We start from the raw sequence: 25,185 nt of genomic DNA, 5'->3' as shown, positions 1-25,185 counted from the left end.
CACGTCAACCTAACATCGATTTCTCATTCCCCACACTCCTTCAAGATTCTAATCAGAGAGGATGATTTCCTTTGCTACTAAAAATTCGACGGATTAAACTTTCTGTACGCTTCTCGATCTTTCACAGCTACCCAACTAAATTTGCTGACTGCAATGGTGATTTTAGACTAAATGAGCACATTCCTAAATTCGTATTTTTCTTTTTCATTGAATGCTCTATTCATCCATCACATTTCATTAAGGTCAGAAACAGAGCATGAAATATAGTAGATCACTTTAAGAAATAAATGACGTTTATTAGAAAACATGAAACTCATATACTTTGTAAAAGCCAGAACATCACCTGTTATGCGTGGCGACGTAAAGATGTTTTCTTATGAGTGTTTTGTCTGGCTTTGCTTCTATGGGATTACCATATTGCAATGCTGGATTACAGATTTGCTAATTGATTCAACTTTTCAGTGCTATGGTGTATGCATGATTTTGTTCTGCGTGCGGCGCTACAATATGTCTGAATTGCGCGTGTGCGTGTGTGTGTCTGTCTGTCTGTCTGTGTCAGTCTGTCTGTATTGTCAAAAGGCACTACGTCTAATTATGTTTGGCGTATGAATTGATATCATTGGCTGAACTCAACCCATGCACTACTCACGCACATTATTTGACGACGACTATTTAAGTCTTATGAGATGCATTTCTAGTACATCATTCCAACGAAATGCGGATATACGTGATCTGCTGATATTGATAATCTTTGCGAAGGAGTCAGCTGAATCTCGGGTAAGATTTGCCACATAATTTCCTCGTGCGTGCAAAAGATTATCGGCTCTGATCAGAAACGGTATTGATTATTGTATAATTAGCGCATAGTCTCAATATCCAAACAAATAGAAGCGTTGTACTCATGACGACTTTTAGGTAGGGTAATAATGAATCAAATTCTGTCAAAACGTTCTACAAACTTGTTGTAGTATCGTTAATCTAGATAATAGTTCATAACATCTGAACCAACATAACCCGGATTAAAGTGATCAATTACTATAGACCCATGTCAGTTTTAAGGTTTATCTGAAGAAATGGTGGTAAATTTACCTTTTCCAATCTCATAATTAAGGCAGCACAGCTCAATGTTGTCGTAAAAAGAATTCGTAACGAAATCCATGCCTTTGAAGATGAAATCCTCAACAGACAATCTGTCTAAACCCATATCATTCTGTATAGTATTGACGTATTATCCAAGGTAGCCTATAAGACTTTCATTTTGACAGGTTTGGCAAATCGTAGACTCTGACGAAAGACGCCAAGCTGTTATTAGCTTCCGTCATTCTTTAGTCATAGCCAATGTTGTGTGTTTTAGTATTGACATATCAAAATTCTTGTATGAAGCTCACAATTTTGGACATGCCAAAATGTCTGGTAGAGTAGCCTATTTCAAACGCAGTCAATTTCGCACAGATCTCCAAAGACTTTCTTGGTGCCTCTTGACTTTCACTAGTCTGTCTAATTTTCTTGCCTACTGACCTACTTGCTCCTCTTGCAATCACTAATGCAGGAGAGCATTATTTGGACCAAAAAAAAAAAACCCCGATGAAAGTAAAGTTTGAGATAATTCGTGTTCTGCTGTAAAGTCATCTAATGGCACCCCATATATTCAGGCCGATATCAATGAAGTCAAAATAAATCAGTGCAGCATTGAAAATCGCAGGTGAAATTTGATGACATCTACCATTTTACCTGTTTTCATTGAGGAATGTAATACTAGATGGAATGGTATATGACAGCTAAACTTGCCTGCTAGTTGGTAACCAGATAGTAACGAAAATGAAGATGTAATTAGTTTTTACAGCAAAGACGAAATATTGGGTGAGAATTACACTTTTAATTTCATAGCTTATGATTTCATTAAATAAGATGTATACTGACTGCCAGTGGGTCAAAAGAGGACTTGTTAGGCGTTGGATATAATTATCATCTGATTTGCATACGTGGTTTTTAAATGATATCACTTGTTCTGAAATAGTTGTCGATTTAAAGTTCCACGGTTGTCTTGTTTTCGATTTTGATGAAACTTCGTCTGTTTTTATGGTCTTAATTTTTCAAAGTCAAAATTAACACTGAACGATAAAGCACATTAATGATACTCTCCAAAGTGAACTCCTGTTGAAAATTTCACGATGTTATGCTCTTTAATACAGGAAAACAAGAGCAACAATGAGGACAACAACAACAACTCGGATGATCGTTCTCCTCATCATATTTAGAACAGTTTATCTTACAGTTACAAAGCAGCCAGTCACCACTACGGCTGTTCAATACCCTCCTCCAACCACTTCGGGGCCACATAAACGTTATTTAGACATCGAGGTCATTTACAACAATTTCACGACACATGCCCAACCTCTTGACAATGTGTCGGTTTCGACACAGTTTGAAAAGAGCTATTTAAATATCGAAACAACCCGACAGCACGACAATAACGTTCATGAGGAGACATTCCCACAACACGATTTCAATATTTTTGAAATGGACCGTGAAAGTCAGACAGAAATCTATACAGAGCCTGCAAAGATTATTACGCTGGATTTCACCGAGCAATATGAGGAAGAACCTGACGTCCCTCAGGTGCTTTGGAAGTGGCAGTCAGTTTCGTGGACATGGGTAACGATTCCACAACTAGCAATGTCCATGTTGGGTATAGTAGGAAACCTGACCGTGATCCTGGTGTTGTTCCAAAGGCGCCACACTTGCCGGTCAACTGATGCACTGATTGGTGCTTTGGCCGTTGCGGATTTCTTCACATCAGTGTTCATGGCTCCGCTGCCTACGCCACTCAGGGTTCCTGAAACATTGCTAGGAGATGTCTACTGCAAGGTTGTGTACACATCGATGCCCATGTGGATTTCAGTGGATGTCTCTATCTTCATTCTCGCATTGATTCCGATAGAGAGATACATTGCAATTGCCAACCCTCTTCATTTCAAGCACCTCGTAACACGGCAGAGAGTTGGCAAGGTTGTTGCCGTTACATGGATGGTTGCTTTTTTGGCAAATGTTTTCTTATTGCTTGTGGCTAGTGCGAAGGGTGACACGTGCACTGAAGCGTATCAGTCACAACTTGCACAGATTATCTCAGGCATTATGCTTTACCTCGTTCATTTTCTTATACCTGCTTTCATCATGCTTGTAGCTCAGGGTCTCACTGCACTGGTCCTCCATCGACAATCCCGCCAGAGGCTAGGAGAAGGTTCAAACTCAAACCCGTCAGTAAAGTACATTGTGGCTAGGAGGAGTGCTCTCAAGCTTCTCCTCCTTGTTATTGCTGTTTTTCTCATTTCATGGACACCTGCTCAGACGGGATATCTCTTTTACAACCTTCGTATTTTGCCAGAGTCCTATCTGTACAGCCCTCTGCATTCCTCTCTAGTTATCCTAGCCTTCTGTAATTCTTGCGCAAATCCTGTCATTTACACGATTCGGAATCCTGAATTCCGCAAGGCGGTAGGAGAATTGTTCAAATCAACCACTACCACCATGACCACATCGGGAAGAAAGGGTTTGTTCAGCGATAAAATAACAGTCGATACAGATTCAACAATGTACAATATCGATGTCTAAGAATCCTTTCGACATTGAGCCTTCATGTTCCTTCGCGAAATGCATTGTATAAGAAGAGTAGTACATTTTCGTTGAATGTTCATAACAATCGTCCCTCGTCTGCCAACTGAAGTAATTGCTCCAATCAACAGTTGATAAACGCACAGTAGATGAGTGAGTTTTCTAAATTCACTGCAGATGTATGAGTGGTTCATTTGGTTCGCAACAATAATGGAATGAACATGAATGCAGGTAGAAAAAGAAGTTCAACTCTGCTTCTTACGTGTGACACAGGACTGGTATTGCAATACCTTTCAGACCAATGAACACCTTGAAAGGTGCAAAGTTTCACCTTTAGTCCTTTCCAAAACATCGAGTAAAATGTGTACAAATTTCATATTCATACTTATGAAAACGAAATAAACGTTGCACACAGAGGGTTGAATTACCTCTCTGGTCTGCAAGGTGCCAAGTTGCACCCGTAAAATAATATGTTACAATGGTGCCACATGTAAAGGTTCAAGCTGAAATCATTTTTCTTTAGAGTGTAGAAAATCGGCAGAAAAGAACATTATAAAACTGCGAAAGATGAATGTCACGTCACTTCACTGCAACATTCTATTTTCCCTAACTTTTGCACTGTAACTTTTAACTAATTAATTTTGATTGAATTTAACTAACTATAACTTTTTGCACCTCACTTTGAATGATAAAGAAAGTGTTAGACCACTTGAGATAGTATAAGCACTTTGACTGAAAGACACTGCACTTCGCATTTATCTTTCCACGCTGATCAACTTCCACATAAGCAAGATGTGTTTATCTCCTTTAGATGAATACGAAAAGTTTGATGAATTCAAAGGTACTGTTCACCATTGGGAACAGTGATTTACATAAGTTCAAGATATCACATTTGTTGCATATGTGTAGGTCTGTTATATCGCAAAACATCCTACCATGTAAAATTTCTTTCTGCAGTATAGCATAACATATAATGAGATATCATTATATTTCTCAATAAACCATAATTGTAGACGGTTAAGTCTCGGAACATTTCTATCATAACTATTGTTCACCTACTTGACATTAATTATGCTGATTCAAATTTTTATATCGGTTGTTTCTATCCCTAGCTCAAATTTTAGAACTGTTTTGAAGCACTAAAGCTGTTTCCTTGTTTTCATATGCAAATTGCAAATTATGCCTATATCTATAAGAACTGCTGAAGTTCCGCATACACTTTGGTGTTTATCAACATGTACTTATGTTTTCTGAACCTCTATTTTTTCTACATGAGTAGGTATTCTCTTTTGCAATTTTGCATTCAGATCTTAGTATCTGAGTCTCCATGTTTTTGTAGAATCCATTTAAAATCATGAATCAATCAAAAAACAGTGATATAAAACGACAGCGATTAAAATTAGAAAATATTACCCAAGCGGCAGTTAAAGAAATATATAGATTGTATAAAACCTTTACCACAGATGGCAACTTAACATACCCATATGCCCAACGTTGATATAACACATGATTAACACGTACATACAAATTACATTGTAGAGACATAGATTAAGAACATAAGGACATAATGCCCCCAGAAAGCCTCGATAGCGAAAATAATCTACCGTCAGCTCAGTTAAATTCAGTTATAATTTATCCTCCTGGAAGCAGATGAGATTCGGATTTTACTGACTGAATACATGTATTTTCTCAAAAGCCATATTATACACTGACGGCAGGCACCAAATGAATTAATGGCTATACATGTTACTTTCTGTGTCTTACTGATCATAACAGTTTATAGTGTATATACCAAAGTAGGCTTTATGTCCAAATCATGTTCTACTCCGGAAACCAAAGATAACTCGGTCACAGTAATAGTACACATTTTAGTATTTTTTTTTTGGTACTATTAAATCACCTGGTCTTATCTTCTACCCGTTCTCCGTTTCTTTTTCACAAACACTAGTTACTTGGGGCTTACAGCCAAACAAGCTAGCTTTCATGTAGGCCCCGTCATACTTCTCTTTGTTCAACCCCATTTCGATTTGACCAGTTATCATTACAATTACTGTGTTATCACCTGTATATTGTTTGTTTTCTGCACATTGTTTACAAAGTAAAAGAACTTGTATCATTATTTCTGTTGTAATATTTATATATGAGAAGTATGAAAATAGAATGAGTTGAAATGAATTGAAACACGGGTACACGACTATACATTATCATTTTGAATCAATTCACCTGCAATTTTGTTCATAGATCAACCGGAACTGAAAGGAAGAGAAGCCAATTTTTCATAGTTTTCCAACTAGATTGGCTTACTGCAATGGCGATTAGCACATTGGATAACTTGTTCTCTTTCTTAGTGTTTTATTGATCCATCACATTTCACATAGGAAACAGAGCATAACATGGTATTATATTGGGATAATTTACGAAATGAATTAAGTTTATATAAAACCACCTAACTCACATAAAAAAGAACATAATATGTTATGCCTTATGAACCTAATGAGGTACATGTATTCTTGTGAGTGTTTTGTCTCGCTTTGGGTAAATGTTATCATGTATACAGATTTAATAATCTATGAGCAATGCCATCAGGTTACGGGTTTGGTAATAGAGTGAGCTTTACAGTACTATGGCGCAAGTGATTTGTTCCTTCGTGCGGCGTGTATGTGTGTGTGCGTGTGTGTGTGTGTGTGTTTGTAATTCAAAAGGAAAACCGTCTAAATATGTTTGGCGTATGATATTATTGGCTGACTTCAACCCATGCACTGCTCACGCGCATCATATGAGGACTATTTAAGCTTAAAGTTACAGTTCCAACACATCATTTTAACGAAGAAGTGTAATGCGGATGTACGTGACTTGCGGGTATCGCTAATCTGTGCTAAGGAGTCAACTGCTTCGGGTAAGATTTGCTAGTTAAATTTGCTCAAGCCTACAATAGAATAATCACTCTGATCAGAGACGGTATTGATATTATAATTAGCATTGTTTCAATACCTTAAGAAATGAATACATTGTACTCATTAAAACGCGTTTAAAGTAAGGAACTAAGCAAATCAGCTTCAAACAAATTAGGCTCTAACGTTCTACAATATGATTATAGTCCCGTTAATCACGATAATAGCTTATAGCATCTAGTCTAATGTTGGAAATGACTGATTACTATATCATTCTAATTTCAGTGTTGAGGTGTATCCAAAGAAATTGTAGTACAGTTATCTTTGTCATATGTTGTTGTCACAAAAGATGTCTTAATTTCGCAAAGATCTCCGAAGGCTTTCTTGGCGAGGATAAGATCTCACTAGTCGGTTTAATTTTCTTGTGTAACGACTTTCTCTTTTTTTTTCTCTTCTTGCAATCCGAGTATTTGACAAAGTAAAGTTCGAATCAATTTGTGTTCTGCTGAAAATGCATGCAGTGCCGCCCCATTCCAATGAAGTCTAAATAAAACAATCCTGCACTTCAATTATAGAGAGCAGCTGAAATCAAGTAACATCTAAACTTTTACCTGTTTTCATTGAAGAATGATGTAGGTCCTAACGTTAATGACCAAATATAAGTAGATCGGAGTGAATACTTCATGACCTCCAAACTTTCCTGCTAGTTGGTAACCAGAAATTTACGAAATTGTGTATGAGCAGTCAAAACGCCAAAGACTTGATTAGTTTTTACAGCTAAAAAACAATAATGTGCGAAAAATGACTTATGATTTCATTTCATTTCAAAAATGAAAATGTAATGGTTTATCAGTTCGTCCAAAGACGCCTTGACATTATAGATCGACCACTATGTTTATATGTTTGCAGTATTCTATGTGTATCTCCTAGCTGGATTTTATGTATAGGCCCTATTTCATTTTGTAATATTATGCCTCCTAGCTGGATATCATGTATTATTCATTTTTTTAAAACATTTGATGTATTTTTTTATTCATTGAGAAATATGAAAATAAATGAAATGAAATGAAATGAAATGAAATTATATCACCTGATTTGCATACGTGATAGCAAGTAATATCACTGTTTCTTAAAAAAAAAGAAGAAACGTTTGCCATTTTGAAATTCCATTGACGTCCAATTTGACATTTTGATGAGATTTCATCGGTTTGTATGATTTCACAAAGTTTTCAAAGTCAAAGTAAGATTTTTATGGTAATGCGCTTTCAATGATTTCCTGATATCACAAAAGACAAGTAAACTCATCCCATTTTTTTTGTTGATATTATATTCTTTACAGAATTAAAAAAAAAACGAAAATGAGGACATTGGCATCTCGGACGATCGTTCTCCTTATCATATCCAGAACAGTCAATCTTACACTCACGGCGCAGCCGGTCACAACTGTGCCTATTCAATATTTTACCCCAAACACTACGGTTGCATCAGATGTCACTTTTAAAAGTCATTCAGACAGTGAAGTTATCAATGGCAATTCGACGACACATATGCAACCTTTAGACAATTATCCAGTTTCTACCCGATTAGAAAAGATTTATTTTCACATCGAAACAACCCCATACCACGACAAAAGCGATCCAATAAAGACATTCCTACAAAGGGATTTTAACGTTTTGAGAATCAACCGTGAAAATCAAACTGAAATCTATACACAGAATGCAGAGATTACTACGCTGGATTTCACTCAGGAAAATAAGGACGAAACTGCATTTCCCCAGCTGCTTTGGAAGTGGCAGCCAGCTACATGGACATGGGTGACGATTCCGCAACTAGCAATGTCCATATTAGGAATAGTGGGCAACCTGACCGTAATTTCGGTGGTATTCCAGAGGCGAAAGAATTGCCGGTCGACTGATGCGCTGATCGGTGCTCTTGCCGCTGCGGATTTCTTGACGTCGGTGTTCATGATCCCGTTGCCTACGCCACTCAGGGTTCCTGGAACATGGCTTGGAGAAGTCTACTGCAAGGTAGTTTACACCTCCATGTTAATGTGGGTTTCAGTGGATGCCTCAATTTTCACTCTGACCTTAATTCCAGTAGAGAGATACATTGCGATTGCCCACCCTCTTCATTTTAAACGTCTTGTAACGCGTCAGAGAGTTGGCAAAGTTGTTACCTTAACATGGATGGTTTCGTTTTTGGCAAACTTTTTCTTATTTTTTGTTGCTAGCGCAAAGGACGACACGTGCATTGAGGTGTTTCAGTCACAGCTAGCCCAGGTTATGACAGGCTGTATGCTTTTCCTCGTTCAGTTTCTCATACCGGCTTTCATTATGCTAGTAGCCCAGGGTCTCACCGCACTGGTGCTCCATCGACAATCCTGCCGAAGGTTGGGAGAAGATTTGAACTGCAACAAGTTAAACCCGACATCTAAGTATCTTGTAGCTCGAAAAAGTGTTCTCAAGATTCTGTTCCTTGTTGTCGCTGTTTTTCTCATCTCGTGGACACCGGCACAGACTGGATATCTCTTGTACAACCTTCGTGTTTTGCCAGCATCCTATTTGTACAGCGCTATATTTTCTACTCTAAATGTCTTAGCCTTCTGTAATTCCTGCGCAAATCCTGTCATTTACACAATTCGAAATCCTGAATTTCGCAAGGCGATAGGAGATTTGTTCAAATCAACCACTAGCATATCAGGTAGAGCAGCTTTATTCAGCGAAAAAATAACAGTAAATACGGATCCTTCAATCTACAATGTTGATGTCTAAGAAACTTGATCGACTTTAAACGTTCATGTTGCACTAAACGTAAGTTATGAACACAAATGTAAATTCGTAATAGATATTTATCATAGTTTGGTAATCTTTAAAGCTTGGCAGTGAAAGTGAAGTCTGTAGCTTGTAGATCAACTTAGACCTTTATCATAAGCATTTATTTTAAACCCTAAAAATTTCAATAAATTCAACACACTGAAGACAAATTGTAAAATGTGTTCATTAATACGACCTAGTAAAATGTGTTTTCTGATGCAATATGCAAAATATTGTAATGTGCGTACCTGAATTTAAAATCGGACTCTAATTACTAAATTTGTGGCAGTAAATTGATTACTACTATAGTAGAAATGGTATAAGACAATCATGTAGCAATGACAAGGAATAGAGAGTGGCACATTCTATTTGGGCTTTGTTATTCGTTCTATTATGTTTTATTTGTTTTATTTGTTTTAGCACATTATTTCAAGCATTGCTAAGCAAAAATGATAAAGAACAGTTTGACGTTTCGTGTTGACATAAATAAAATCAAAACTTGGAGCAGGGCTAAAAAAAGAAGAAAAAAAACTCGATTTCGGTCTCTGGGCAAGGTCCTAGATAGAGAAACATTAACACTGTCATGGAATCACAAAGCTTTATTTTTTCCTCATTTGTTGAAACAGATAAAGTCAATGTTCAATTAAAATCTTGTTGTTTGGCATAATGAGCTCACTCGATTATAAATTAGACGATTTATTGTACATAGAAGTTTCATTTGCTTACTCGAGAATATTGAGTCACGCTCTCTTTAACATTCATATCATCAGTTATTAGGAATGCATAATGTGTGAATTAATGATTGCTCTGATTATTGATTCATTGGGTGCAGGTCATGAGTCTGACACCCACGAGTCATACAACCCACGAGCTCGATGCGAGGCAAACAAGGCCTGCGAATCCGACACTACGCAAAAAAAAAAAATAACCATGAGTCCACCAGTAAGCAAGCAAGGGTCACGAGTCCGACACTCATTTTGCATCAAGAGGCATTGTATACCCCTTTGGCTTTTTTTTTTCTTTTCGTTGCCTAGTGTTGGATTCATATACATATATATATATATATATGAGATTAAAACCTAATATATATATATATATATATATATATATATATATAATTTTATATATATATATATATATATATATATGTATAGGCCTTTTTTGTCTACTGCATTTACCTAGTGTTAAGCCATGGGTTGTATAACTCGTGGCTGTCGTGACTTTCATTTTAAGTTCAGTTGTATTTCTGCTCTCTATTATCCTTAGAATGTAAGAAAAATTAACAGAATGTCAGCGTGAACACAATACAGCAGAAGTTAATATTCTTATCATTTGATACACGCGTAAAGGACACATTGTAAATCAAACTTACAAACCAATTTCATATTGAATTTACATCGACACAATGGACGATAATACATTTAAATTACAGTTTTAGGCAAACATTTGAAAAGAAGCAGACCTTTCTAAAGCAAAGAAAGATGCAACATGAAATATGTTCATGTACATGATATTAATCTGCTGCCATTCACTCAGCAGTAGTCGTGCAGAGGACGTGATGCCATGTGTTCATTGTGCTGGAATAATGATGTTGATCTGTAGAAGTATGTGTCATATGTCAGTGTAATGCCAAGTAGGAGAAATACTGTAATATAGTGTCATGGCCGTATAAATTCATTTTTGAAGAACGTCGGGAGAAATTGTATATGAGTGTCAAATAAAGTTCATTTACGTATCGGAAGTTTTTGCGGATTTTATTTCTCCTTTGAAAATACATGTTATGTACGCTGTTTGTTTTGTTATGTTTCGTTTCTGTTGTTTTTTTGTTGGGGGGTTGGTCACCCCCCCCCCCCCACATCCGTTTTAATGTTTTAATGATTTGGGCGATTTGTTGGGGGCTGTACTCGATGATTCTAGGTTTTGAAAATAGTAGTCAGACGACTTTGACCTTGTTTATGCGCATAACACTAGTCTGTAAAGTATGATTGTCATAAATTTGCAATGTTTTTATTTGGAAGAATAAGATAGGAAGGGTATTGCTAGAGGAAATGGAATTTGTATTCAATGTTTTCGTGTTTGTGCTCTTTCCGTGATACCTGGATTCAAAATAGACATTCTTGTGATCATCTAGACATTATGAATACTTGGTCTGAATAGTCCCCAGGTGATCTTCGATAAGATTAATATACTACAAACCCAGTGGCATGTATCTCGTTTGACTTTCTTACAAACAGTTGCCTGGTAACTACGCTGCATTAAATCACTCGACGGGTGGGGGGAAACACTATTCAATACCTCATGATGTCTGTACCCTTAAGAATTCAGTGCGCTCGATTTCACAGAGAAGAAGAAATGAATTTAAACTGCCTATCAAATTCATACATTTCGATTTTGTCTGTTTGCCTTTTATGCATATCTACTCAATTAGAATGTGAGCTTCAAAACTTGACACGTGTAAGATGACTTCATTTCCCGGCATTTCTTTAGGCAATGGAAACGAAATAGGCATTTCACGACACGCAAAACCCCCAAAAATTCAACTGTAAACTATCAAGTTATAAATAAATCGTATTATATGACTGTTAACCTGACCACCGGTCGCAGCCTTATTGATTTCCGATAAAAAGTGTAAAAATTCATCTCGATTATTGTACATGAACTCCATTTTATTGATTCCTGTTTCGTCTCGATGTATTGCAATAAAAATTCTTTTCACAGGTGCAGCGGAAACCTTGTGTTTTCAAACATGTCCAGGCAAAAAGAAGCTTAGCAAAGTTACGCAATATAAGAACATAATTCCGTGTTTATGCCATTATTAAGATTCTCTATGTTTCTACATGATGACTGTAACTATGTGACATCCACCTCTTTATTTTCTAAAATGATTTTGTTGAAATGATTTGAGGAATTCTACTATGTAATAATATTTCTGACCTAATCAGATACAAACAAAATTGACAATCTTCGGAAGAAATTATTTAAAGCCGTGCCATGTTGGAGTTGCCCTTGGATCGGCGGAAATTAAATGTCAAGTCAACTGTGCCATTCCATTCAACAGGAATAGCCTCAACATTGTTAATCGGTCTTGCGTGGAGATTAAAAATATACCTCCATCAAAGCGATAATACGTTGATATCAAAATCACGTTAATCATATTAAAAGCCTATCAATAATAATGCATCTCCGAATTAACTATGAGCCAAAGTGATACCAGTTGTCACAGAACGCATGACGCATGTCACAAGATCTGCACGTTACGAACTAGTAAGTTTCGCCCAGCACGACCTTGACAACAAATGGCATTCCGCAAACATCGAAGTACTCCTGGAATTAATTTTCTGCAATTTGAATCATTTGATATTGAAGAACAAATAACTATACACTGTTGTATGTGATGGAGGATTTTACTGTTACAGTGATCCGCCATCACGACTCAAACTCGCCTAAATGATATCAATGTTCTTAAAGTCGTACTTTGCTGATGGGATCGCATTATATTAATATTGATACAGTCATACTTTATTGATGTGATAGTATCTTATTGACTCGTTCGACACATTATTTTACATAAAATGAATTCAAATGAGTCATGCTATTCACTGAGCTTTAAAAAGTAGAAATGAATCACCAATACCTTTTCAGTTTCTCAACCTAATTAATGCCAAAATGAAATTGGCAATACTATCACTGTATGGCATAAATTGATGCAGATTGAACTTACGCTATTTTTCAAACTGACTTTTGAAGATCCAAGAATAACACCAACAGGTATTTCATATATTATGTTCTTACATTAACAACGATTCCCTTTCTTCTTGCATAATCTCTCTTTGTAATGCCACATGTCATGTCCAATGCTTGTCTGAGTGTTACTTGAAACTGTAAATAGTTGAATTAAACCTCAATCTTGCAAAGGGAATAAAGAACATTTGCTCACATACCTTTCTCATTCTTTCTTCTTTCTTTTTGTTTGTTAGCTTCGTTACTGTAGAGCTCGTGGTAGTCTGCAACATCCAACTTATCTATTCAACCTCCAAAGGGAAAATCAACAGAGGTTAAACTGACCATTCATCAATCTTTAAAAATATTCTGGTCGTGTAATCCTGTATCATTCAAGTCATCTTCTCTCACAACACTGTTAAAAAATGTCTTTACTAACGCGATTTTAATCGTTTTGATCAATACTGATGTCTTGTTCCTCACCTTGAATTTTTGTTAAATTCTGCCAATTTTTAACTCTGAGAATGGGAGAATGAATCTTTGCTTACCTTTCCATCCAGCTATCTAGCAAAATTTGCTTGTCACCAAGGCAAAAAATAAGATGCAACTTAAACCGGAGAAAACATTCAACGACATGAAAAAGATGTAGTTGGTGCAACAAGACCTTGGGCCAATCCAAGTGTTTAGTTCAAAAGAGCCAAGAATAGTGAAAGTGGATTCCAAAACTTTACCCCACATACACAAACACGAACAACAGAGACACCAACGCATTCTATACTATTGATACTGTTCTTCAAAAGTGCAACATCAAGTTAATATTCATTGAAGATTAGCCTTGAAATATTAAAGGGAAACACAAGAGCTACGATGTATCCGACCTTATGAATAATAAATATAAACCGATTGACAAAAATAGGGATTTATACATGTCATATGTATGAGTGATAGATATATCACACCGGGTAATGATCAAAATTATAACGTTTACTTAATTGTCCTCTTTCAGTGTGTTATTAGCACAATGTAAATAAGCTTTATTATTCTTACCGAGCTTAAATGTCACCAGTTATTCTACAGCAGCTGTATGCCCGAGGAAGTCATATGTACAATCCTCTCAAAATAGGTTCCGTATTTAAGATTTTATATATCATATTTCTCTTACACCGGCATTAACTTCATTAAGTAAAACATCATAAGAAAGCCTGATCAATCATCTTTAAAATGACACCTCACTTACTATATGACTGGGTGTTCTTTGAATGTGCAAAGCAGTTGAGTATGGGGACAGATCAAAAGTGAAAAGGTCACTGGAATATTAAAGCAATGATGAAATGTTAGCACGAAAAAAAAAATCCTCCCTTTTCCTAAACATTAGATGATTGTTTGCTCAACTTTTACATTTAATTGTAATCTGCAAACGCTACTATAATTTTCAATTCATGGATGATCCTGTATAATCCCACAATGCATTCATTCTTTTCAAGCACATTCCTTTCCTGAAAAGAAAAAACAAAATAGGGATTGCACTGTCTGACATAACACGTATGCTCCATTTTTGCAACATTTCACATTTGACCTTTCCTGACACTAAGTCGTGCTGTGCGTTCCAGAAATACATAATGCAAACAAGTGAGTTGTCATTGTGAAGAAAATTAATCACGCTTCATATGATGTCACATTTAAATGAAATGATGGCTATTTAAAAGAAATATGATGCACCAAGCTAGAATTACAGGACTTTTTTTTTTGGGGGGGGGGGGTTGTATCGTTTGACCCCCTCACACCTATCTCGACACGTTCCACTTCTTTTTTACGGTTGGGTGAGTAGAGTTTTAGGCGAGGTGGCTATATTCAATCCTTCTGAACTTCGAAAATTCATTCAGTTTTAAAGAATTAACATCACTTTAATGTAAACAGGATTTAACAGTGCATTGAGTGAATAAGAGGTAGTCGTATAGTGTCGCGGTTGAATGAGCACACTTTGAAAATGAAGCAAGAAAAACTTATAGTGAACAGTTAATATGGCATGAGAAGTGTGAAGCGAGTGGTGACAAAACAAGGACTTACCAAAAATCAGAAACTGCACTTGCCAAAATATTGTTAAAGAAATGATTTTTGTCGTGCTGGTGAAACTAGAAAAGTAACCATTCTTTTTTAATGTGTGCTTACTCATGCACGACGCAACAGATCATTCTCATTTTCACTCAAGGTGAGGTTGATAGATAGAAGTGTAGAAATGCCCCTAAATTCTTTTTCAAACACTTATACACGAAGCTGCAGCATTTTGATGGGGAATATTCATATATATATATATATATATATATATATATATATATATATGTATATTGTATATAAATATAAATATATATATATATACATATATATATATATATATGCAAATAACTTTTCCAAACCTCAACATTGCTTTGTATTAGTAAAGGTGTGAAGATTTGCCCAGTAACTGATCTAACGTAAAGTGTGCAGTTTCAAATTGATACTTTATACTTTCTAGTCAATATTAGAGACATTTTCTTAAATGGAACAAGACAAGTCAAATTAAACATTTATGAAAATATCATTTTTTTTTATCAATGACTTGACCTTGATAAAACATACTCATGATTACGTTGGATGTCATGTCGTTAAAAAGGGGATATTTCTAACTCAACGGTTTTGGATCAGTATGAGAATATCGTTGCAAGCAATCAATTTTAGAATATGATATACATTGTATTTTCAACTCACAATGCATCCAGAATATTGATCGGAAAGTGGTCAAGGAGTAACTGAACTTTCTTCCCCAGTAGGTAGCCTTTTCAAATAACATGATTATATAAACGTAAATACACTCAAATTGGAAAGAATTATGTCTATATATATATATATATATATATATATATATATATATATATATATATATATATTCATTATTGATTCGTTTGCAAGACATCAAATTAACAGTTAATTCCTCTTACTGCTGATCGCTCTTCCGCGTGATAGCATTCACCGCGCATGCTCGGATTCAAGAATACCGCAAGAATGTTCAGCCTTCTGATTACATCTTTTCATATCCTGCAAAGCCACGTTGGACACTTCGTCAGTCAATAAGCGTGCATTGTGTGCTAAAAGCACCATCGATTTGACCTGCACTTAATTTCATATCTGCTTTTCCCCGCTGATATTGATCGAGAAGTCTTAGAGAACCTTCGAGTGAGTGATGACAGCAGTCAATGGAAGTCTTCTGCTTTTCTTAAGACTCTCATCGCTGTACGATTTGCCTTTTCATTTGACAAGACCGAACAGATATATCAATTGTATTCTCTCTTCCGTATTTTATCCTCAAGTTATGTAAAAGTAACTACTTACTGTAAGATCAACAAAACAACAAATACAACAACAACAACAACAACTCAGGTACATTCATACTGAGGAGGCTTCTTCATGCGATGTTTGATGACTAATGTGGCAGGATTTTCTTGCCATCTAGTATGATTTCATTTTGTTTTTCTTCATTTAGTTAAGTCACTGTATGTCATTTGTATCTAAAAAGGATAAAAACTTAAAGAACTATAGACCAAATAAATGGCAGCAAAGGTGTGAACTGTGTTAATGTGAAAGTTCTGCACTACAGTGTGCCCATTCCAACGTCTTGAACAGTTTTTTAAGAAAAACAAATTATTACAAGGCTTTACAAAATCAAACAAACTGCGAAATTAGCTCCAATCTAAAAAAAAAAATGAAAAAGTATAATTCATTGAAATGTTCATAGAATTAAAATGGAATAAAACATTACCTTATAGCATAAACAATAACGATTCATCAAATTGCATGTGCACGTGAGTATGATATATATAAATATATATATACATATATATATATACATATATATATATATATATATATATATATATATATATATACAGTGTATATAAGCTTTGTATGTATTATCATATACATATATGCATACATACATGCAGTATGTTTTTTTTTAAGGGTTGCAGCTAGATGCCAGCAAGGAAATGGAAATTACCTGTCAAAGGCTACACAGCGCTAACCTTTGACCACATTGGCCACCTGTCTATAACGACCATATATTATGTCACTTACCCTTGGTGGTATTTGTAGATACTGTATATGTATCATATCTACATTTGAATGTGTGTATAACACGTATAGTTATGCACATATATTAAACAGAAAGTGTATACGTATGTGTGTATACGTGTGTGTATGTGTGTCTGTACTTTGTACACTGAAGTGCGGCGATGAAACACCTCTTTTGTACATCCAGCGGAGTGCTTTCAGGTATATGGCATTACGTCTAGTCAATATTTTGAAAGAAACGTTTGTTTGAGATAAGATACCAAAATGTTCAGTGACTGCTCTCGGACCAGCATTCACTTGGGGTTTGGCATAAAGCAAGAAACAAAATAGAGTAGTCGAGAGTATTTAAAGATGATGAAACTTTATATTCAACAGCGCCATCTGGAGCCACAAGCTTAAAAGCCCCCTTGATCTTTATTGCAGGCTAGATCATGGGCATTGACGGGAGGAGGAGAAAAGGAGAGAGGAGGAAAGAGGAGGCTAATCATCCCCCTTTATCCCGGTACTTTTTCGTGTCCTAAAACACACACTGACCTGACAGAAAAAAGCTATGGTACTTTATTAAAGGGACCGTAAAGTTTTGGTTGAGACCAAACAAGGTTTCTAGCATATTTGGTAAGATAATGAGAAACCTTTGAAATATGAAAGATCATGTAACTCAAGTGGAATTCAGAGAAAACAGAGCAATCCAAATAAAATATGGGACCCAGCTTTTATTACGATTGTTTTGTTTTACTTTGTTTTTTGGATGTCTCAGCCATTTCGAAACCAATTTTCATCAAGTAAACGTTGAATTCCACTTAGAATGGTTAGCTCTGTATTGTTTCATAAGTGGTTTCTTGGTATCTCGCAAAAAGTTAAAATCCCAGTCCTCATCACCACCAATACTATGCCATCCCTTTAACATGAAGTTTTAAATGCAAAACCAAAGATGAAGTCATGTTCTTGCAACTACACTTTTGTAAATAGTACGAACTAAAGGGCTCGACGATCTGAAAAATACGTGCTTCCAAAAGGCACTAAATCCATTGAAAAATGATGGATTTAGCCCTTTTTGGAAGCAAGTTGTATATATATATATATATATATATATATATATATATATATATATATATATAATATACATATTTGTCACATTGTCACCTTGGAGTGGTTCAGGAGTTACCTGCAAGACCGAAAACAATATGTATCTCTGAACGAGAATAACTCAAGTTTCAAATTTATTAAATGTGGCGTCCCTCAGGGTAGTATATTAGGTCCTTTACTTTTTATTGTTTATATCAATGATTTTTGCAGATCATCTGACATACTCTCATTTATACTTTTTGCTGATAACTCGAATGTTTTCCTATCCCATCAAGACCCAGTTACTTTAATTGACACCGTCAATTCTGAAATTACACAAATTAATTATCACTCAATCTTCAGAAATCTAAATATATGTTTCCAAGAAATCGATCTTTTCATGATTATCCTACTAGGCGGTCTAATGAGTTTCATTTACTAAGTACCCCTTTTGAGGGCCTTATTAGCTCAGAACACATTTATATACACCGGCCGTAAATTTTGAAAGTCATTAAGTTCTAAAATAAAAAACTATCCTTCGTTATACATTTTTAAGCGTAATTTGATTTTTTTTTTCGGTTAAATTCTGGCTGAGATATTTATTTTCATTACCTATACAGGTTATAGAAAACATGACGGTCATCATCAGTTTTTGAATTAATCATTACGCAGTGAAAAATGGCATTACAAGGCAATGAAATACGGCATCTTATTTGCATATTTTTTACACAAGTGCGTGCAGTCACAATGTACGACGCACCTCCTCAATTCTCTCTTCCATTTCTCTTGTTCACCGTGTAGGCATTCTCCCTCTTTTCTCTCTCCTCCCCCCTCTCTCTCTCTCTCTCTCTCTCCCTCTCTCATTTCTCTTTCATTCTTTCTTCCTTTCCTTTTCTTCCTTTAATTTTGTTTTCTCCCATTCTGTTCAATCGTATCTCCATCAGTTTAGTCATGTCATGTTGTGTCTCTGTTGTTTGTTCCATTTTGTCTAAATCATTTTTGTGTTAAGTATTTATAATTGTAGTAAGTATTTTTGGAAGAAATTCGTGAGTGGTCACAATCTACAAGCACTGCTTTTTAGTGGACCTCTCAGTTCTCTTTTTTTTTTCTCCTCAAAATATAACTTTGTATTTTCCCCCTATGTATACATAATTTACTTCTATTAGTTTGTTGTCTATCGTTTATCCTTCGCACCTTCTACTGTATATATGCTTATAATGGATTTTCTGATTTACCTTGTGTTATATTTTGTTGGAAGAAAAAAATGAGAATGAAATAAATGAATTGAATTGAATTGAAATTGAATGTATATATATAATTATATTATTTCTCTTTCTCTCTTTTCCTATATAAATCTACCCTGTTCGACCCACCACACTCATAACCACTCTTACATATCAACACATACAAATTTACCCACACGGACATTTAATCGCACATTCACAGACTTATATTTTCTCCTTCTCTCTGCTAATTCTGCATTTCTGCCGTACTCCATCTCTAACCATTAACTCTCCTCTCTATTAAACTCTCCCATCCCCTTTCTCAGACATAGGACATAGCGCACACGCAGAGTCTACTTTGACTTTATAGAATGATTTCTTGAGCGCCTCTAATCATCGTATGCATAGACTATTTTTGTTGATATAAAGACCGGCTATTCAATCCTCCCATTTGAATGGCTAATTTGATCCCAAAATTAGACCTGCTACTTGAATGCTTTATCTCTTCAGTAAATAAGACTCTCCAGTCCTGTAATACTAAACTTTGTTACTCCTCTTCTTTTCTTATTTCACTTTTTTCCTTCTCTCAATCTTAATTTAAAAAAAAGTCGTTTTCTTACACTAACAAATCAATTGATTCCCTTGGCCTAAATGATCTTCTTAACTTTTCTTCTATTTGTCTTCTTCTTTTTGTCTCTCCTCTCTATTTCGTCTCTTCTGAAGGGAAAGGAGAATGACCATTTTTTCTTCCAATTGGTGGCTTCTCATTACGATTTGATTTATCTCTAGTAACAGGGAAATGCGACAGAAATGTTAAATCTCTACTCCATTTTGATTCAAGATTACTGATAGTAATTCTCACTTCATTGCAATGTTGTACGGAGACCTCATAGTTTAATGATATAGATTATCTTTGCGTGTCAACAATCTCGGAGAAGTAAAGACACTAAAAAAGGGCTATTTCTACTCATGATTTGATCCATTTTGACATACGACATTTGGACAAAATGCTAATAACATCAAACCATCATATTAATATATAATTTTTTTCAATTGATAACCTCTTATACAATTATGCCGCAGCACAACTTATCCGGATTACCGCCTGTCACTTAACTACAAGTTAGCACTGCTTCTTCCATGACAAAAAAAAGGAGAAAAAAAATAAATGACAGTTGCGAAGGACTTTAGAAGGAAACTGCTGCCTTTTATAATAATGTTACAAATTAAGTTAAAGTCTTAATCTTCATGTTCAGATTCAGTGACATTCATTTCTAGCAAATATGAATATAAGTACAAGACTTGTTATATGCGGTCGATTTGAAAATGCTGGAGGCACATCTTTAGAGGTACAAAAATTTGTGACGAGTGAGCCATTAACGTAAATGAGTATTAGATTCCATAATTATAAGATGCAGTATGGTGATAAATATATAGAAATACACAAATAGAAAAATAAATAAAAACAAAATAAAAAAAGCCAAATCTTATTACTCGTTGGACAAAGGCATCCACCTATCTCAGCAATTATACATTACTACTCTGCTATATGCCCAGGAGTGTTCTGTCCTTCATGATCTAACATCAAAGAGAAAAAAAAGCCGAACGAAATCAAAGCCATGTTTCGCAGAAATCTGTTCGTAATTTCATTGTGTTGCAATCTGAACAGTCATGAAAACAGCTTGCAGTCCTGCTGAATGTTTGAAGTTATTTTAACAGCTTTTGTAGTCGGTTGCTATCTTGTTCTTAAAAGTAATCCTGGTTTATGACTATAAAGAGCGTTCCTTCACTACAGTCAGACATGACTTGCGTATTCTTCTCCGCCGACATTTATGAGACCTTAACAGACCTTAACAGCTATTCAAACTTTAAAATACACATACGTCTTTTCAATGCGTTTTCTGAAGTTAATCAGAACATGAAGACCCCTGGAGTGGACAGAATGGCGGATCTGGAGGGTCGCAAATAATCATGTTAAATATTTACAACAAGGGACTGGCTCGGGTATGGTGTTGAAATATAATGCTATTGAGTGTCATCTTATAGAGCTATGGAAACAGCGCTTGTTTGACTAACTATAAAACTGAGGCAAGGCAGAAATGACAGCACAGGATATAGCAATTTCCTTGGTAGTATTTAAACCCTTACATACTTCGATTTCAATATAATTACAGTTTCACAGATGTTTATAGATTTTTATTGATATTTTTTCTTTTTTTTTTTTACTTTCAGGCAATTTTTTTTTTCTTGACCAGGCCAGCGAAAGTCAGAAATAGTTACAACAGTGCGGGAAAATTGCTGCTTATACTCCCGAGTTGTCCACGATATAACTGCACTGCCGGCTGCCTTTTTAATGTCAGGAATGATAACTGACAAATTGTGAATTAATAAACAGATATGTTGTATATGCATAGCTGAATAGGAAAAAGAAATGTTCCAATTGATTTTATGTATAGCATTGTGTGCATTTCTCTGTGATTTCAAAACATTCACACGCTTTTAATCAAGATCAATGGGGTGAGAGTAGGCAGATCGCTGGAAGTCCCAATAGAGTTTGAGTACAGTAACAGAATATATAGGGCCGCTGGCTTGATATAATCATGCTTATGTATGCTATTATACATATGCATCAAATGTAACATCGGGAACATTTTTAAAATCACTGCTCCCAAAGGTAACTGGACCTTTAAGAAGTCACTGTTCTTTTAACAGAAGAAAGACGGTTTATCTCACATTAGAGTTTTAAGCTCCGCACACTCTACACAATGACGAGTCAAATCGAAGAAAATATTAGTTCCACTTAACATGGTGAGGATTAAATTTGATAATGGATTTTATAGGATGTGTGTAAAATGATGCTACAAGCCTGGAATTTATAATCACACGTGTCTAAATACAGATCCAGCTGCTGTAGGTATATTTTGCCCCTTTATCTGATTCCTTTCCATATTTTCCATAGTTTTCATTTGACTGACAATTACAAAAGGGAGGCCTTACGGAGTGCAATAGGTATAAGTGAGACAAGTGAGAGATGATTAATGATACGTAGTTTCTTACTATCCAGATGTGGAGATAATAGATACGAATAGATGGAGATGAAGAAGTGGAAAGACAGAAGGAAGGGGGAAAAGAGGGAAAGAAAAAGGGAAAAATAAAGAAAGAGAGAAAGGGAGAGGGAAAGGGGAAAGAAAGAGCCTTAGGAGAGAAGGAGACGGAGAGAACGTGTATGAGGCACATCCATTATTTTCAATTCATTTAGAAACCTTGATTTCTCTTCAATTGGCCTAAAAAATGTTTACGCCTTTTGATTTCGAGAAAATGCAGGCGGTGGACTATCATTCGTTGTCGCCTAACCTACCTAACCCATCTCCCCTGAATGGATATTATCAGCTTAGGAACACGTTTGATGACATAAAATGTCCTTCCTTTGTGTAGCTCTTCACACGATACAATGCGTCTTATGTTGTCCGAGACGAAATGGAGGGCAGCGGTCTAGACATATTATTTGTTACCGAGATATTACACCCGCAGAAAATGTTTTGTTCCCTGTGATATGCTTTGGCCACCAGCTGAGTCTGAACTAATCACCATGGTAATTTATGCGATAGACGGGGTTTGCTTTGCGAACACACCTTGAAAGAAAGTTACATAACATACGTTACCAATCGGCTAGAGCGCACGTTACAAACCGTTGAATGAAACTGAGAAAAAAAAGTCACTGCTATTTCTGGACTGTCGTACTAAGAAAAAAAAAAGAAATAAAAGAAAAAAATAAGATACGTACCAAATGAGAGGAGTGGTGTCCATGGTGCTTTGAGGTCGATGTTTCTTTCTACACGAGTGAAGATGGGAAATATGCCAGTTTCTTTTCTAGTATTACTTCCTTACCCTCATAACAGAGAAACCTCTTTGTAGTTTTTGCAATGTACATTTTATGTGACTTTTGTGAACTTTTCTGATTTTGCAGTTTTCTAGTAGAAGCAAAATTTAAAGGCAAAAAGCGCAATATCCTGCAATCCTATTCAACACCATATTTCCCCTTGACATATCAAAAGAAATTTGCTTTCAGTCCGGAACCCAGGTTCAAAAAAAGAAGGAGAAGAAATTAAAAAAAAAAACCTGGCTGGCGAGTCATAATCATAGCTGTCGTAAAAATAAATAAGATATCCGGAATTTCTGTCTAATTTAGTGATTTTTGTTTATATATTTTTCTTAAATCTTTATCTCCCTAGTATATTGAAAAAATTAGAACAACACGATTTTCGCCCTATGTCTGAAGTTCATCACCCGAAAAATAATAACAAAATTTCCTTTATAAGAAAAGGAAGACAAAAATTCTCATTTGCGACTTTTGTGTTGAGTGCTGTTGTTGATAATTCCTTCCTAATCTGACACTTTATCATTTTTTTCATCAGTCTACCTACAGTTGGCGGGCAAGTGCGAGATACAAATGACCCATATTTTCATCATCGTTGCCGTTGCCAACATTTCTCCGCATTGAGGTGTGAGTTTTTCTTCAACTGCTGATCTATAATTTTTTCTGACATGTCTGTTAAAAATCATAGATCAGCAGTTGTGATCTTACAAATTTCATTTGTAGAGGGAAACAAATTGAAGAAAAAAAACCTCACACCTCAACCTTCACCTCTCTACTTAATAATAATATCTTGCTTTCATCTATCCGCATGTCTATATTATCTCTAAGGTTTTAATCTTTATAACTTAAAGCATTATCAACACTGTCTGGAACAGTGACACATTTGCTGTTGCGACAATTGCTCGTGTCTTAATTTCTCCAAGGATGTAGGTTTAGGTTAGGGTTGTGATAGGGTTTCAGGCTTAGTTTAATGTGAGGATTAGGATTAGGGTTAGGTTATGTTTGTGGATAGAATTAATGTTGGCTGAGCGTGTAGATATTTCATGCGAGCAATAATGTCGCAGGAGCAAATGTCATGGAACCGTTATAATCATCAACATTATGTTCATTGTCACCATTACTATTGGACCTTAGGTGAGTGTGCAGTGAAGTAGAATAAAGGTGTGTGTGCCTGCCCAGTAAATACAATATACGCCAACCTGCGTGACATGTTTATATCCCGCACTGTCGGGAAGAACGGTGAGCATTTCCCCTTGAACGTTTCCACGACTGCAAACAGGTTTTGGGGATAATAGCTGCTGTTGTCATTACGTATATGCCCTCCCCAACCCCCCCCCCCCCTTCTATTTTGGGAAGAAAATCGATCTGAAATCTACCTTCTGAATCAACAAGCCACCCCCAATATTAGGGTTTTCACGGAAAAATCATTCCCTCTGTTGACAAAGCTGGTATCATATATCTTCCGCAAATCGAATATACGGTGTCACAAGTCATCTCATTCTTCGCCTTCAGAGGGGTATACGTCTGGCATACTTTCTGGTGTGGTCCGTTTCACCTTCGAATAGGTATAGAAATGGGGTTATGTGCAAGCAGAATATAATGGAAACAACATATATTTTGTTGTATCTAAACAAACTAATAAAAGCGCAGGTGAAGTAGAGTGCTGGTGGCAGTTTGAAAACATAATAATCACCCGCAGTATAATGCTTTCGAAACGAAGAGGTAAAATGTTTCATAGCTAGGATTCACAAAGGAACGGCATATGACAATAATCTTGTTTAGGGCCAAGTCATATACCATCATCAATGTGAATAACGTTATGAATATTAATGACACTGAAAGAAGTATGGGCCAATCAGAGAAAACGACGGAAAGTCACA

At 35.8% G+C, this 25,185-nt stretch overlaps 1 protein-coding gene across 1 annotated transcript; it reads left to right on the top strand.

Moving 5' to 3' along the window:
* Positions 1–2,520: 2,520 nt before the first annotated feature.
* LOC139728013 (trace amine-associated receptor 9-like) lies at positions 2,521–3,612 on the top strand. The gene has a single exon (XM_071638979.1). The coding sequence runs from the start codon at positions 2,521–2,523 to the stop codon at positions 3,610–3,612; it is 1,092 nt and encodes a 363-aa protein (XP_071495080.1).
* The last annotated feature ends 21,573 nt before the right edge of the window (positions 3,613–25,185 follow it).

Source organism: Diadema antillarum, unplaced genomic scaffold (assembly GCF_040938485.1).
Source record: "Diadema antillarum isolate AM-2024a unplaced genomic scaffold, OU_Dant_1.0 seq00000161_RagTag, whole genome shotgun sequence".
NCBI lineage: Eukaryota > Metazoa > Echinodermata > Echinoidea > Diadematoida > Diadematidae > Diadema > Diadema antillarum.
Note: the sequence above shows the minus strand (reverse complement) of the source record. Positions and strands in the feature narration are given on the sequence as shown.

Bases quoted from the DNA above. Each gene is read 5' to 3' on its own strand.
- LOC139728013 (XM_071638979.1), top strand. From the start codon at position 2,521: ATGGACCGTGAAAGTCAGACAGAAATCTATACAGAGCCTGCAAAGATT.